This window comes from Buteo buteo, chromosome 2 (genome assembly GCF_964188355.1).
Source record: "Buteo buteo chromosome 2, bButBut1.hap1.1, whole genome shotgun sequence".
Classification (NCBI taxonomy): Eukaryota; Metazoa; Chordata; class Aves; order Accipitriformes; family Accipitridae; genus Buteo; species Buteo buteo.
In genome coordinates, this window is record NC_134172.1 from 19,431,550 (window position 1) to 19,448,449 (window position 16,900).

Consider the following 16,900-nt stretch of genomic DNA (forward strand, 5'->3'; position numbering starts at 1 on the left):
CACATAGATGAATTCTTCTATTTTGTTGATGTTTTTTCTTACAAAATCACTGTTCATATTCTCGTTTTTGAGAGTATTTGTTTTAGCATCAGTGATTTCTGTCATTGCCTAGCCAGCTAATTTTATTAGCTTAGCCTCATACTTTTTGGATGTGTTTTTAGCAGTAATGTTTGCATTATCGAATCAATAATAATGCCACAGCACACAAGGATGTTTGCTAGTGTTCACCTTGAGCTGATTTGTTTCTTAGTTGTTCAACTTAGACAATGTTTTGTACCTCTGTATGCAGCTGTGAAGATCTGACTCTGTAGGGCTGAAGGTTTTTCTGCAAGATCCTCTCATAGTCTTGTCAAAGCCTTTTGAAAACCAAACAACTAAGAGGAGCCTATTCCTTCGTATACTCCTCTACAATTGCTAGGACACATATCTAGTTCATCCAAACTGCTGAGAGACTCAGCTGAGCCAGTTCCTTGTTTTGCACCCAGTGTCCCTTTACCTCTCTTACACTGCAGAAGCCTCAACATCTCCCCAGCTGCAGTATTCAGCAAGATCAAGATCACCCTGTCAGGGCAGTCTAATAAAACTCCAATGTTTCCACTATTGAGGAAAACTCTTTTTCCCAGGCTTCACTGCACAACTCCCTCAGTGTCCAACTGGTGCTGTCAGGTGCCATCAACTTTTCTGATGGGATTTCATGCATTTCCATCTCCCAGGAGTTTTTCAGCCTCTTGCAGCTTGTGTTAATGCCAGGCTCAGGGTTTTCAGCGTTCACTACTGCTTGGCATGAGGGTTGTCTAGAATAGTTAAAAATTTCTTTGAAGTGATCAGCACATCTGTTTTCCCTTCTGTATTAGCTGTTAATATTTTTTCCTTTTTTGTTTTGTTTGGCACATTTCATCCATTTACTCTCCTGCTGAAATGCCTTGTCTTTTCCCATTATAGCAGTGGCATCTGCTTTATCTGTCATCTTTTTCTGTCTTTCCCTACAATGCTTTTCACTAGTGGTTTAGCTTCTGCTACTCCTTTTGTACCTTCTTCCTAATTTTTTTAATTCTTACCATTTTGGAGTTCTCCCTTCTCTTGGCAAAGGGCCACATTTTCTGCCTGTGATTTTCTCCAGTTATGACTCTTGCAGTTTAATAACATTGCTGCTGAGCTAATCTTGGGGGAGCTGAGTCACTTTCACCTGTGTTTGACAAAGCCTCAAATGAATTCCTCAGCATCGATCTGAGCTTTCTCACAGTATCTTTCTGCAGTTTCATTTTGTGCTGTTTGCCAATGCTGACTACTGCTTGAAGTCACTAATTTGCAGTTTCATTTACATGTTGGCAATGCCACGATTTTGGTCAGTGGTACCAGCGATAGTTTGGAGTAACTGTGTCTCAGACAAATGAGTTGAATTTTGTTTTGCCACCTATCGAACATGCAAGTCTACATGAGTAACTACAATGCTTTCAAGAACAGGCATGAAATCTAACTTAATGACTCTTTGCCAGGAGAACAAAAGAACGGCTTTCTGATTCAGACTCTAGTGTCCTACCTCAGGTCATGGCCTGTGCTGCATTATTAAAGGAGAACACCAGAGAGTGATCCTTCCTGGTCTATCTTCCCAGTTTCCAACAATAAAAATTATGGACTTCCTGCACCAGATATTTCACCAAAACTGCTGAGTTTAAACAGCCAATAATGGAAATATCCTTCATGATTCCTTCTAAACTCTATTTGAATTGATTTATACTTTGGGATCCATGATATTCTTTGCCAATGAGTGACATAAAGCAACTAAAAGTTGTGTAAAACACCTGCTTGTTTTTTTTTAACCACTTGAGAGATCCCTTGAACATCATCTAGTGATATCTTAAGAGGAACCATGAATATTTGTTCACATGTCAACATCTCCCCGTCTTACATGATTTTATACCATATTTCCTGCACTGCATTTTCCTCTGTCATCTCTTGGTCACCTACAACAAGTGTAGCTCACCTAGCCCCTTGAGATCATAATTTTTAAGAGCTTTTGGTGGTGGACCTTGGAAAAAGTACTCTCATATCCACATGCTCATAATCCACCTTCACAGAGCTATAAATATATTTGTACAGCATCACATTCTCACAAAAGCACTTTCCACACTTATCCATGGACCTAGTAGTTCTAAATTTTATTACCATTTCTATGAATTTGCAAGCATGTAAGCTGGACCTACTGATCTTCAGTTCTTGTCACCATTACAGGAAGTCTTTACAAACACAGATGTCACATTTCCTATTTTCCACTCCTCCTCTACTGTTACTAATGTAATCAGTAGCTTACTCCACAGTAAATAATTCAGCAGTTTCGTAGAGGAGTTCTTTCAGAAGTCTGAAGAAGAGGACTCTTTAGAGGAACCTTTAGAAGTTCTAAAAGAAGAGACTGAAAACTTCAGAGACTTCTAAAGGTTCCTCTAAAGAGAAGCCTGGCTTTTAGAAGCCAGTCATCTGGCTTGCTATAGGCTTTGCCTATTTATTACCATTTATTTTGTCAAGATCTTTCACTCATGGAACCACTTTGGTTGATATTTACCAGGTTTCCCTGTAGATCATTATTACTACATCCTAGGTCAGTAATAAAGATCATGTCAAAATGAAAGTTGTGTTGTCACATTCTGTCAATAACACTTTGGCAGTAATTGTTGAAAACATCTCTGTTCTTTTTGCTCTGTTCTTTGGAAGTGGAGCAGTAGATCTTTTACCAATGGTTGATCTTTTAGTAACTGGCTTGGATCTAGCATATATTCTGCACTGTTGATGAAACTAAGCCGATGAGTGACTCTTCCACAGCAGTTTCCATTATAAGTACTGCTTGGTCATAATATGTGCGACCACTATGATCTGAATAGCTGAGACACTTCTTCTCTAAAATACTTCTGATCTGCATCTGCTCTTAGTGATACGTTGATTTTTTTGAGACCAGGGTTGTCACTTCCATCACAGTCTAAAGGGTCTTTATGGACCTTTATCATTCTTTGTCTGAATTATTATACTCACAATATCACAGTCAAGGTGCTAGGGGTGTTTCTTCCCAAGGTGCTTTCTGTTGGCAGACCTTAAGTTTTCAGGACCTTCGCTTTTTGAAGTTAGTATTTACCAGGAGCCTCTATGAACTACAAGCATGAAGTAGTGTTTTGCACAGTCACTTTTACCAGAGTGGTAACCTGATACCATTTGTCTTTCCATTTTACTGAGCTCATTTTACTGATCAACAACTGTACCAAAATGCCACGTATCTGCTCTTCATTCTTTTCAGCACTGGGGCCTTAATGTAGCATTTTTTATTCTTAACCCCCACCTTTTGCTCTTTTAAAGACTTTGAAGATTGTTCCTTGATATGGTAGCAGTACAATTCTTTCTCTTAAAATGCTATATTAAAAATGACTTTTTCTAACTATTTGAATATTGTAGTGTCATACGTGGGAGAGAATCCAAAAAATGCTCTTCTCTGACACCCACCCAGCACAATAGAAATGAGCAGTTTAACATGGTAACTTTAATCATAGACAGATATACTAACCTAATTGAGGTTTGTTTCACTAACAGTTGGAAATTCTCAAAATGCAGATATTCTGAATATATTTCAATATCTGTTCTTTTATTTTCATGACTTTCCCCCCTTGGTGGAGAGTACACAGTCAGTTACTAGTTTCTTCTTTCACTCCAAACTTCTGTCATTATCCAATGTAACCAGCAGTTTTCTTACGTAAATACTCATTGTTCTCAGTATGTTTGCCCTTCATACAGCTTCTCATTTCATGGTAATCACACAAGACCTTTTTCTTTTTAAAATCATGCTGTACCAATAAGATAAAGAACATAAAAGGAATCCAAGAAAAAACTGAGCTGAATGACATGAAAAGCAATGGAACATCTATTTATCAGTTTCTACTCCTTGAAAACATTGATCATACAGGAAAGGATTGTTAATCACCATATTACTTTTCTGTCATTTTTCCTCACCTTTTCCTTGTGAGAGATACATTTAGAGCAAAGTCAACTCTCTTCTAAGGTAGCAAAATTATAATTGAATACATCTCTGTCCAACTGAATGAAATGCAATGTACCAAAGGCATTACTTTTCTTTCCAGAAAAAAGAATGTTTTGGTTTATGTCTGGTTCTCCCTCCTTCAGATGTCATGATGTCTAATGGTAAGAGGTAATCTGGAAAAAAATGAGCTCAAACTTTTTCATAAAGAGGGAAAAGTTTTTTAGAAACAAGGAACGATATGTATATGCCTCTTTGGTATTGCTTTGATATTAAATATTCAGATCCCATCTGGTTCTTTACTCATAGCCTACTTTGGAGAAATGACTAATCATCACAAAAGTAAAAATGCACCTTTCATTACTAGCAGGTTTTGTGAAATACGAGATTTCTGTAGTATGTTTAATAAAGATCTATCTTTTTTTTACTGTAGTGGATACATATATCAGAACATATGTAAGTGTGCAAGTGCAAGAGTGTATGCAATTTTACACACCTCTGATCTCAAACTATTTATGAGAAAATATAGAAATTTCTTATAAAATAATTGGTATTTCAGTGTGGAAAAAAACAATCAAGCCAAACTTGCAACAGCTGTGTATGAGATAATCTACTCTGTTCACTTTGTAGGTCTAGAGAGTAAAGTTTTTACTCACAAGGAATGCTTCTTTCATGATGTTGTCTATGACTTTAAAGCAAGTAACATTACCATGCGGACTAAAACCTCACAAAATTGGAATAAAGTTCTTCTGCTAAGTTACTGTTAAGCAACTAAACAGATGCCTACAACAGACTTCTTCCATAATGAAAAACTTCATAAATACGATTAAGTCTGTAATTTGAATCATTTTATGCAATATCATTAAATACAAATACTCTGTCAGAAACAGAAGAGAAAAAAAAAAGAATGTTCTGCTCGCTCTGTGATTTCCTGCCAGGATATTAAAGTCTTTCAAAATGAGCCATGCATTTGTAACACAGACACTGTAGGATTAGGAAGACTGTGGGATCAAGTGTTCCAGAAACCAAAATGGAAATGCTTATCTAGTTATGGAAAGTGGATGAAGCTATTAATTTCAACAATGTAGCATATTGTGTGCACACCTACGTCTCCCAAATGTAAGTAGTGAATATGTGCCAGCTTCAATTCATTTTTTTTTAGTAAATTAGAAGTTTCAGAGAATATCCTGTGTTTATCGAGGCAACAGTGAGATTCCAGAAGTTCTTACATGTTAAAAGATTTTGAGTGACGTAAAAGCAGAAAGTTCATTAGGTTAGTACATAAAACATATCCGTAGTTTGCATCAGCAATTTACAGACACTCCTTAATATATTCATACTTAGAGAAAAAAAAATCTTTAACCATAGAATCAAGTTTAAACTCTCTAGGAACTAGAATTATTTGGAAAGATTTTTCTTTGATAAAATTATTTTCCAGCTAGTCTTGTAAATATATTGAAGCTAAACATCTTTCCCAGCAGTGGTAAAACAGAAACCTTCAAGATTCCGAGACTATAAATACCCACATGCCTCCTTAGATACCTGCATAATTGGTCAGATTTTCCAAAATTACTTCTAACATAATAGGTTTCCTTGATTTTTGCTGATGATCTATAAATTTAAGCAGATTTCATTGGGAGACACAAACTGCTCAGCGTTTTTTTCAAAAACTACATAAACGATTTAGGTACGTCCACACCTAAAGCAAAGCATTCTGGTTTGGAAATCCCATCCTCTCCTTGAGTTGAGCTCCTTACCCAAGTACTCGACTGTCAAAATGAGAAGCTATACACCTAACATAAATGAGTCTGTACCACACAATGGGCAGGAATATCAAAGTAAAACACATCCGCTTACCTTTGCCTTGCGAAAATGGTAGACTACCAGCATGCTTATGAAGTCCAGCAGCATACAGAGCGTTTGGAATGAGATGATAGCCAGCCGTAAATACTTGTCCTCCTGTGCATAGCAGGGAGTATCATCTGTACAGTAAGAACATCCTTCCCTGCAGGGTAGGCAGGTGTAGACTTCCTCTGACAGTTCACCGCCAGAAAAGCGATTTTCTGCATCCTTTCCTGAAAGTATCAGAAGGGTAAGGGGAGACACCTTTAGTTGTATAGGGTGGGCAGTTCATCCATACAGGAGCAAAACAGTCCCCTGCTGACTCCCTTTTCCTCCCTGTTGGCCTCTCTCATAAAGTTACAAAATGTCTTGCCAGGGTTGCTTTTCTCATTTCACCTTCCTTTGTCACATTCACAAAATGCAGACCAATTTAGATATGAGGGAAAGTGAGCTTATTAAATGCCGAATGCTTTCCCATTGTATTTAAAGTGGGCTAAATCTGCACGGTAAATTCTTTGAAGGAGAATTCTGAACAGGGAAAAAAATTACCTCAAAAATTTGGGAATAAGGAAAGGATTTTACAGACACATGAACAGACTCATTAACTACTTAATGTTCACAGTACAAGCTCTGATCCTATTTCAGATTATTCCTCAATTTCATAAAGATGCTATCTAGTGAATTAATTAGCTTCAAATTAGATAAAACCCTTCTTAATTAATGTTTGTTCAGCATGCTGTTGCATGATTGCACTACTCTGTCCCCAAAGCAAAACCAGTGCACTTACACTAAGTATAATTTTCCATTGTTCATAGAAGCACACCAAGAAACCAGGAAAACCTATTGGCAAGTTAATATTTTGTCCACAAAAACCAGTGATTCTTGAGCTGACATCCCATCCATCAAAGTAAACCCACTACAGGAGGATTCCTACTTTTTCTGATCCATTAACACTTGCCCATAACGCCCTGTAACACTGCTTACCCTATAGGCAATTAATGGAATAAAAAGGTGAAAGAAAAATGGGGCAAAAAAGAATATTGTTAAATAAGAAGGAAAATTGAATTTGCTGAAATGCTTAATATATGTTTAATAAACATATATAATATGTTTATTAAATGTTTATATATATGTTGTATATACTAATATAACAAGAAAATGTGGCTGAAGCCAAATCAATGGTGTACCATGTGCGATAACTGCTCTCACTTTTTACAAGACTAGAGAATTGCTCTAATATCTTTGATCAAAATACTCCTCTGTCAGTGAAAGTAGTAAATCATGCACTGTTTAGTCTTAACTCAAGAGACAGCCAATTCCACTGATGTTGCACATGCATATTGGCTTATGAAACTGTCTTCAGACTTTTAGCTTGAAACATTTGAAGCAGAAGGTTATTTACAAGGGTAATTATTTCTTGCTTTCTCAAATCTATGTACAAATGCGCATGAGCACACATCTGCTGAGAGGCAAAGCCTGGAAAGGGACAAAGAAGCTGTATATCCAAGTCTGTTTACTTGGCAAGCAGTTCCAGCAATGCTGTGCTCCTCATTCTCAGTGTAGGATGCTTCACTCCCGCATCCCGCAGTGAGCAAAGAACAGGCTGGTATTTCTCATGAAGACTGTGGATTTCTCTTTGGGGCTTTATTCTAAACAAAGATGTTGGAAACCTGAATATAGCAGAGTAGTGCTGACTCATGCTGGTAGCCAGATTTTCTTAGATACAAGTAGACAGCAAGAAGAGATCTTGTGTCTTTCTGACCCAGTCTGTGGGAGGCAGGAATGGAGATGGAAAATAACCACACCTGGGCATCCCAAGAAGGTGGAGAACCTCTAAGGAACACTAATCCTGAAGATAACCTAGGACTGGAACTTCTTTTCAGAGCAAACAGCCATGGACCTCAGCCCATTATTACTCCAAGAGCTTTGCCAGAAACCACCTTTTCCATATCTAACATTATATCTCTGTTTTCTAAATTACAGCTAGAGCAATGGACCCACACTGTCCTGTCAGAGAGAGAAGTCACAGTCTCCCACCTCCCATCTCCATACCCAAATCAAGAGTCAAGAGACTCCATACCCTACTGTCTGAGTCTTCCACTTCGTTTCCTCAACATGTGCACTCATGTCAACCTGCTTTTCCACCACACACCTGTTCCTTTATCGTTTCTGTAAAGAGTCATCCTTTAACTAGCCCATCTCCAAAAAGATTATTTAATCTCTTTAAAACCTCACATTTCTGAGCCACACATGAGCCATTTGTTAATATGTTTTTATTGTGGTAACTAAATAAATTATTTTCAGTGTAAAAACTTAACCACTGAAAAAATATCATTTAAAACCTAAAGTTATGAGATTACTTAAGTCACAAATATTATGTGAATATCCCTTGATAATTTTGCATGGTCCTAAACTTGATATTCTTACTTTATTTCTGAAATATTCAACCTTGCAAGTTGTTGCAAGTACATTATAATCCATTTTATCAAGCATTTTCTTATCTGAGTCATACACGGAAGTTTCTTCATGTGTATGCTCATCACATACTACAGGGATAACAGCCAATAAACAGTTGCATGTTGGAGTAAATATCCCAAGCATATGAATTCAGAACACAACAGCAAGCCTTTGCTTAGATGTGTCTGGTGTCATGCTGTCTGCTGTATACAAAGGAAGATCATCGATATGCATCTCCTGCACTGCCAGCTATGACTGATTATCTGGTGAATATCTTTTGACTTTGAGATGATTCGTCATTATAGCTAATATAAGAAAGATCTAAAAAATTGGATCTACTTGAGATTTTATACAATATGATAAAGAGTTATTATTAATCCCCCCTTTTTTTTTTTCCTCCTTGCCAAAAAGAAAGAACATTTTTCAGACCCTCTCAAAGAAGTTCTTGGGAAAGAACTGATCATTGTATTTACCACTGACTAGGAGCTTGTTTGTCCACCCACACCCTTGCCCCGACTATGCCCTGACTATATGGCTCAGGGCACTGCTGCCCACTGCATAGTTGAACATTTCTGCCCTTTATGTCTGGCCCTGTCCCCTCACCAAAGTCAATGTAACATCAATTCAAACCATAGACAGTCCAAGCCAAGCATGAAGTTACTGCCTCTTACAGACCACTAGACATTTCACTATGCCATGCCTTCTCCTATCTCAGCAGCTCTTTTGGATTACATATGCCTCCTCCAGTGAAGAAAATCAGTTTTTCCTCCCCAAAAGATGGCAATAAATTTTAGACACTGGTAAAGTAGATGGACAAGAAGCCAATTCTGCTCCATGTAAGGCAGCCACGGTTTTAGCACTGACACAAATGAGATGGAAGCAAACACTGAAAGACTGTGCTCCAGGAGTTCAAACTGAGGATGAGGAAGGTGTAAAAAAGTACCATCCTCAAGGAAAAAAAGAAAAGAAAAAATAAAAAAAATGCAGTAACAAAAAAAAAGGATAAAATGGAAGGAGAAAAGAACAAAGAATTGGAGGAAAGCAGGAACAGGGACACAAACTAATATGAAGTATAATAAGGAAAATACTTGAGTACTGGAAAAATAAAACAAAAAGCTTAAATGCTTCAGCTGTGTCCCCTCTACTATATTCTTTTCCTAGTTCTTCTCTCTTCTATCTTAGTCTTATTTTTCCTTCTGATCAGCCCATCTGTTTTTGAAATAGTCTCCTGAGGGTAACTCTTCATCAGCTTTGGTTCTCCTAAGCAGACTTTGCTATGCAAGGGGTGCCTCAGCAGCTGTGACATTGCCAGCTGAGATCTTTCTGCAAAGTAAGAATGGCACCACAGACTGCTAAGTGCCAGGGCAGGGATTGCTACCACCCCAAACAAAATCATCCCAGACCCCAGTCAAAACTCAGCAGATAAACACAGAAAGCACAGTGCATGCTGAGTGCTGAGCAGAACAAATGACTGATTCTGCTCCTGTTCTATAATAGAGTAAATTAGAAACAACACCAGTAGCATTAGCGATGCTGCAGTAACTCAGTGTGTGTGAATGTAACTGGCCCTGCCAGCATCAAAACCTGGTAATCAGCCATGGTCATAATCCTCACCCCAGAAAGGGATCACTGAAGTCAGTGACAGCCTTCATACATACAAAGATCTGCACATGCGAGTTCTGTCGAAGAACCAAAGGCAAGGGCAGGTGTAAAAAATGGGAATTCTCATTGAAGTGGAAACCCTTCTTGGGACTTTTTATGTGATCACAGCACCGTTAGAGGCAGTAAAGTTCCATATCCTGACAAAACAGCCACTTCTGGTGCAAGCACCTTTTTGCACAGGGCAGGTTCCACATCCGAACAGCAAGAGCTGAGCAGAATCTCTGCAATATATGGACGATGCATTGCTAAAGAATGAACTTTCAGGTTGAACAAAGCACTGCTCTTCTACTAAGGACCTTCCAATGCAAACCTGATTACCCCGTGAGGCAGAGAACTTTGGAGAACGGTGTTACAAAAATTTTAAGATGTATGTAGTCAGCAGTTAGTCTGTTCTACCTATACTAATAGTGCTACCTAAAAATGAGCCATTAGGAGAAAGTGCATAATCATGTACTCAAGCACTTACAGGTTAATGCAACTTGCATACATGAAATACATTTTCTTCTAAAATCAATTTCCATCCTCAAAAGAGACCCTGGAAATATGGCAATAACTGTGCCCCACTAGTACCCAGGGTCCTCATTAACTAATGCAGAAAAAATAGAAAGGTTTTACATATTTTGGTACTGTCAGTTCTGAAGAACAAACTCACCCTTGGGAGGGAAATGCTCTTCTACCTGGCTTCCTATGCAGTAAGAGAACAGCCTAAATTTCAGCTGTGCTCCTGACCCCCACACACTTTGGTAACTTGCAACATGTGCAACCCCCCTGGGAGCAGCAACATCATGCTGCTTTAAGTCAGAAAAGCAACCAATTTGCAGAATCTTTCCTACAGAGGACACTGTTTATGCAAAATTCCATCTTGGCATTCAGGGCCCCAGCTGAGTTTGCAGAGGAGGCAGAAAAGCAATCTTTTAAGCCTTCCCACCAGCAAACCACGTAGAGTGTCCAACATCCCTGCAAAGCCATTTTATACAGCTATCTTTCAGACTCAACCCAAAACTTTCATCTGGACCTAAAGCAGAACCTTGCCCCCGCTTAAAACTCTGACACTTGAGGCACAATCTGCAACTGTAGTTAACCATATTTTGCTGTGGTGCAGAATCCCAGTATCATTGAGAAATGCTCCCATTTCAAGACACAACACACTTGATCCAATTTTTCAATCCACACAAGTACAAAACTGGTCATTTTTTCTATCTATCTATCTGCTTACTTACATCTTAAGACCTGCAAATCTTTCCTGCCTCTTTATTTTCTTCCACTAGGAATACTTTCTGAACGAGTACCATTTTACTTGGTTTCATCTCTTTTATCACCAGACTTCAACTTATTTCTACAAAGAGATCTTCAGGTCAGACAGTTTCTGTTAAAACTGCTTGCAGGATCCGTGTCTAGAATTCCTGTATTAGCATCATTTTGAACCTCCAAATGCATATTACAGCCATTTTAACCATGTCATCTTTTCCTTTTTGATTTTTACAGAATGCAGCTGGGTGACTGGGCTAAGTTCCCTTGAACCACTGGTTTTTCTCCCATTACTTCACAGTCATTTCCAGTCTCAGACTAGCTGTCTCACTGTTTACTTTTTGAAATCACCTACAGAGCTTGGCAGATTGCGCTGCATCTGGATAAATTAAAGCAGTTCTTTATTACTGACTGTTTCAAAAGTCATGTTTATGTTAGCTCACAGTAACACGTGCTCAAATCAAAGTGGCCCCAGATCATTTAATTACACACCCTAAAATACCAGCATATGCAAACACTTTCATGAGACAGATTTCACTCCATGTTAGCAATTCAGAATCTAAATATCCAGCCTAAGGTAGATATATAGTTAGCTATAGCTTCTATAGTAAATGGAGAAAAAATGTTATTTGCCTGAAGAGTTACTTTTCCCATCTAAAGACAAATTCTGCCTTTCTAAAGCAGCAGAATTACCCTCCAGGGGAGCCACGCTGCTGATGCTGTATGCAGTTGAAACCTAGGTGACTAATACATACCAAGCATATAGATTTTAGACAGCTGATATGAGATATATGAATCTCATCCTTAATGATCAATGCTGTTATGATCTCTAGCCACATTATTTTTGTGTGTTCTGTGGCATTTGGTATGACAAAAATCTAAGAATGCTTATTCCTATATGCTCATTCAAGGAGTTAAATACCAACTCCACTGTAACTCACCGCACTGCAGGAGCAACTAAACATCATCCTTACTCTATCAAAAGATTCACAAAGCCCAGACAAAAAGCACTATCACAAGGCTGCCTTCTGTGACACTCTGCAATATGAAAAGAGAAGGGAAACAAACACTCACCAGGTAAAATGTTGAACAAACACACTGTGCTATTTATGCTACATATATATACTGGAGACAAAATATCTCTCTCTCATATATATATATGAGATATACTGAGTTAGGGGTAAGATATCTTGGCCAATCTATATGCAAACCAGATTGAAACAATAAAAAACAGGTCAACCCATGACACAAGTCAAAGGATTTAATATCTGGAACTCAGGGCTGTGAACAAATAGGGAATTCTAAAGCTTTCCTAGTACTAAAAGTTACTCGCCTTTCATCTATAATCCCCATCACTTTTTATGTAAGAAAGCAGAGCTCAAGAGTAACTAGTATAGGAAGGAACTTGGAAGCTTTATTTGCAGCTCTGTAGCATGGGGGCATGCTTTTACAAGTACCATGTCATGTAATCCTGCACATGCTTTACCAGTACAAAACACCTGAATCTGTATCTGTGAGTATCACAGAGGTGCACGTGAAGTGTTGAATACTACTAGAAGTATTTTTATAGTGAAACAGGAACAGCTATGTTCACACAAGGCAGGAGACAATACACGCAGTCCTGGACCAAGCTTGGTGAAAGCTACTCATTGTCATTCCCATCTCATACAAACTGCTCCCGCAGCAGGGAGCTGACAACATGAACCTTTGGCTAAAGGATGGTGCAAAAAAGCTGGGGATGGTGTTTACTCGAAAGTAGGAGGCAGAGAAGGATGCCCTGTTACACCTTCAAGCAACAGCTTTACACCTGTGACTGCAGTATGAGCTCTACTAGTATAACTGCAACAATTTAGGCACAAAATGTGCGCAGAGATTATGCTTTGGTCATATGATGGAAGTAATAGACATCGACTTTGGGCATGCAGTTTATATATTTTCCCTGCTGAGTATCAACAGAGTTCTGTTTCCCTTACTGTGAGCATCACAGTCTGAGTACCATACATTGTGTGTTCTGGGCAAGTGTAGGCTGTATGTCATCCATATCATACAGCCAACAAGACTCAGCAGCCTGACCAATCTCTAATTCCTCATCAGCAAGTATTAAGAGTTTGGATGCTCCTTTGGATTATCCTTTGCAAATGAAGTAAAATGAAAACAATTAAAGCCTGCACAAAGCCAGAGGCTAGGGCATTCTAGTTTACCCTGACCAAAGAGAAAATTACTAGATTAATTCCCTCAATGCTTATGCTTGAGCACAGATGCCAGAAATCTCTAATTCCCCATAGCAAGACTTCTTTTCATGTTTTTAAATTTATTTACAAATTCAAGCGGGTATGTTTTACAGGATCCTCACGAGTATCGTGAATGACAAACCAAAGGGCTAGAACTCCTTAAGTGATTATATAATCCGAGAGTTGCAGACCACTGGGATTTTACTGTATAACCCTGATGAGGATAAAAAGGAGCCCTGCATTATTAATTCTAGTTCTGTTTTCTTTTTTCTTTTTTTTTTTTAAACTCAAGCAAAGGCACTTACTCTGAAAGCTGTCCACTGAGAAGATGTTGGGATGATAGAATCCAGCCTTGCAAATACATTTGTAGGCTCCGAGCACAAATCCAAGGCCTTTAATTGGCATGCACTGTAAGAAAGGAAAAAAGAAAAGTCATGCAGATGATCATACAACTGCATACTCAGATGTACGTTCAAGCATAAAAACATTACAAGATACTGTCAGCAGACTTCTAAGAATAAATAGGCACCCCTTCCAATCTGACAGTATTTTCTCAGCAACTTTTCCCATAATCATATACCACTCCAATGTTTTTTCTTGTTGTTCATCACCAACAAACAGCAAAGACAGCTATAATCAAGCCTGTCGCACTGAAAAACCAACGAAGTGCCAAATTTGACTCCTGTACTTTGGCTCTAGGTGGGACATCAGACAGCTGTGTTTTTTCCTGCAGTTTCCAGCACTTTTTCCCAGCGTAGCAGGTGGGTGTCAGATGGCTGGAGCTCACGCCATGTGAGGAAGAACGTGGACACCTGCAGCCAAGCCACCAACCTTCTGCAGGCAGCACGTGCTGGTGCTGGTGCCCCTGCCACAATGGCAACCACAGCGGTGTGGAGACTGACCCAGTCAAAACAAAGCCAATAACTGGTTAAAGAAAATGGCTGCAGACCTAAATCTGACCCAGGTGGAAGAGAGCAAACCAACACCACAGGAGCCCCACATATCTAAGCTCTCTTGTCCCTTTTCGAGGAAGTAATATGTGAAACAAGGGGGTTTTTTTAACTCAACTTCACTTTTGCTTTATTTTGACACTGGGACAACCACAGCAAGTTTATTATGGTGACAGAACATCTACTGTCAGACCATTTCCGTACAACAAACAGACTCTGCCTAGTACAGAAGGGAGAAACAGTTCAGCAACATAAAGGTAGAAACACTGGTAAAATTATTTTCCTTCAGTATAGCTTACTTCACTTTATCAGATCAAAGTAGGCTACTGTACTAGATGCTCTTCCCATCAGTATAGGTGTACGTATAGCATAGGTGCACCTATACCAACATGCCCCCACAAATAGGAACTAGACACTAGCACTTCCTCAGTGAGCAACTGAATGATTTAACTAAAACACCCTCTGTTCTCTCACTTCCTTACATTTCACTTCTTTGTGACTGTCTGTGACTTCAGAATACACTTCAATCTCTAACTGCCTGTGACTGGGAGGAAGATACAGAGGACAAGGTTTAGTAAAAGAGTTTCAAAAATCAAATGCACACCAAGAGAGGACAGTCTGCACTGGCACTTAAGAAAAACTCAATTTTTTTACCTCAAATTTCAGCTTTGGGACTTAATTCTGCCTGATGTTGGGAAAGCCACTTTGCTTTTCTTTGCCTCAGTTCCCCAGAGGGTATTGTCTTTTCTTGCACCCTTTGCCAATCTGATGTCTCTGCACGCAGTGCAGGCCTGTGGCTGCCATTGGAAAACAACTAATAAGCAAGAAACTGGCATGCAAAAACACTGAAAATTCATTCAGCCTTTGTATAAACATGAAAGGAAGAAAAAATGGAAAAATGGGAAGAGAAGACGCAAATAATTTTTCTCCACACTTCATCTTCACCCTACAGAAATGTGACTGTTGACAGGGTGGAGGACAGGAGAAATCCAAGTGGGATGAGTGTGTGCGCAAGTCCAATGACAGCAAAACCTCTTTAGCCAAGCGCAAAAAAGTAGTTAAAAGTAGTAAAAGGAATTTTTCAGGGGAAAAATCTGTTCTGCCTTTCTGGCTTCTTGCTTTGTAACAGGAAGGTACACGCTGCTATAGAGACTGCATTTTCTTTTTGAAGGCAAGGAAGAAAAGAAGTAGCTTCTACTGTATTCTGCGACACTGCAGCACCCCTAGTACCATATCCATAATCCATGCCCACTGAACAAATTCTTCACATAAAATGTGTCACAGGCTTATGAATCTGTTCTGCATTAAAATAATGCTTTACTGGTGATCCTTTCACACACATCCAATACTCATTCACACCAAATAAAAGTCTGTAACTTTTATTTTATTGTCGCTGACCAGTCTAGAAGTTGAAAATGAACAAAATATTTCAAATACTGTTATCTTTCCTTGGTCTAGGATATTATCCTTGTTTGCAGCCTTTGGCAGATGTAATGCACACCTTAAAATCCATTGGTCAAATTCTGTTTCTTGCAGTCCACATAATCCCATGCAAAGGTGTCATAGAGATCAGAGTATCAGTCTGTTGAAAGAAGGGATGGAGAGAAGGAGAGAAAGCAGCCTAGATCCCTCTAGATGCAGTCTCAAACTCTGAAATTCCACTGTGCTCAACATTGCATGGAAACAGAACTATTTACAGCCTGACTTTTTTAAAGAAATTGCAGCAGCTAGGCAGGGAAGAACACTAAATATCATGTGGCCAAAAATGGGGAAAATACTTTTCCTGGAAAGCAAAAATTGCCCTCTTTCTACAAATGATTTAACAGTTAATATTCTATTAACTGATAGTGGTAAATATTACGGTGAAAAGGGTAAATAAATAAGCTAAGAGTTTGCTGGTGTACAGAAGGAGTTTAGCAAACAAAGTCCAGATTTGTTTAATCAGGGTTCTTTTGTCAGATACAGAGGCTTTTCCTGGCTGTCTGTGGGTGAATCCACACAATACACAGCACGCACATGCAAGCAGCTTTTGTCCTTGCCCTGGCAAGTGGCACCCTGGTTCCAGCGACCCCCGTGGCAGACCCAGCGCCCGAGCCCTGCAAAGCTGTACTAGCTCAGCCAGGGCAGCCCACCCTTACTGGTCGTGGGCTTCAGGCCGCCAGGAGCTCAGAGACTGAGCAACCCACAACAGACTGGGCAGACACAGTCAGTAAAATATTAATCTGTTGCTAAGTTACTTAAGATTTGATCCATATAGAACTCAGCACCAAAAAAAGCAGATGTGTGAAAAATATCCGCCTCCACATAAGCAAAAAAAGGAAGCATAAAACTGACCTGGTTTCAGATTTCATTATAAATGTGAAAGCAAAGCTCTGGGAATTAAAACACCGCATTTTTTTCTTCATCAGTGGCCATCAGCTTTTCAAAAATCATGCTTTATTTAATTCATAAGAGCAGCTACATTAGGTTAGACCAGAAGCTCCACTGAGGTTTGT

At 39.0% G+C, this 16,900-nt stretch overlaps 1 protein-coding gene across 1 annotated transcript in view; it reads right to left on the minus strand.

The window, feature by feature from the left end:
* GPR158 (G protein-coupled receptor 158) overlaps positions 1 to 16,900 on the minus strand; it is a 209,183-nt gene that overhangs the window by 103,897 nt on the left and 88,386 nt on the right. Inside the window, exons 3-4 of the mRNA XM_075022456.1 lie at positions 13,761 to 13,863; positions 5,873 to 6,090 (exon numbers count right to left, since the gene is read on the minus strand). Coding sequence (XP_074878557.1) covers positions 5,873 to 6,090; positions 13,761 to 13,863 — 321 coding nt within the window. The remainder of the gene's footprint in view (positions 1 to 5,872; positions 6,091 to 13,760; positions 13,864 to 16,900) is intronic.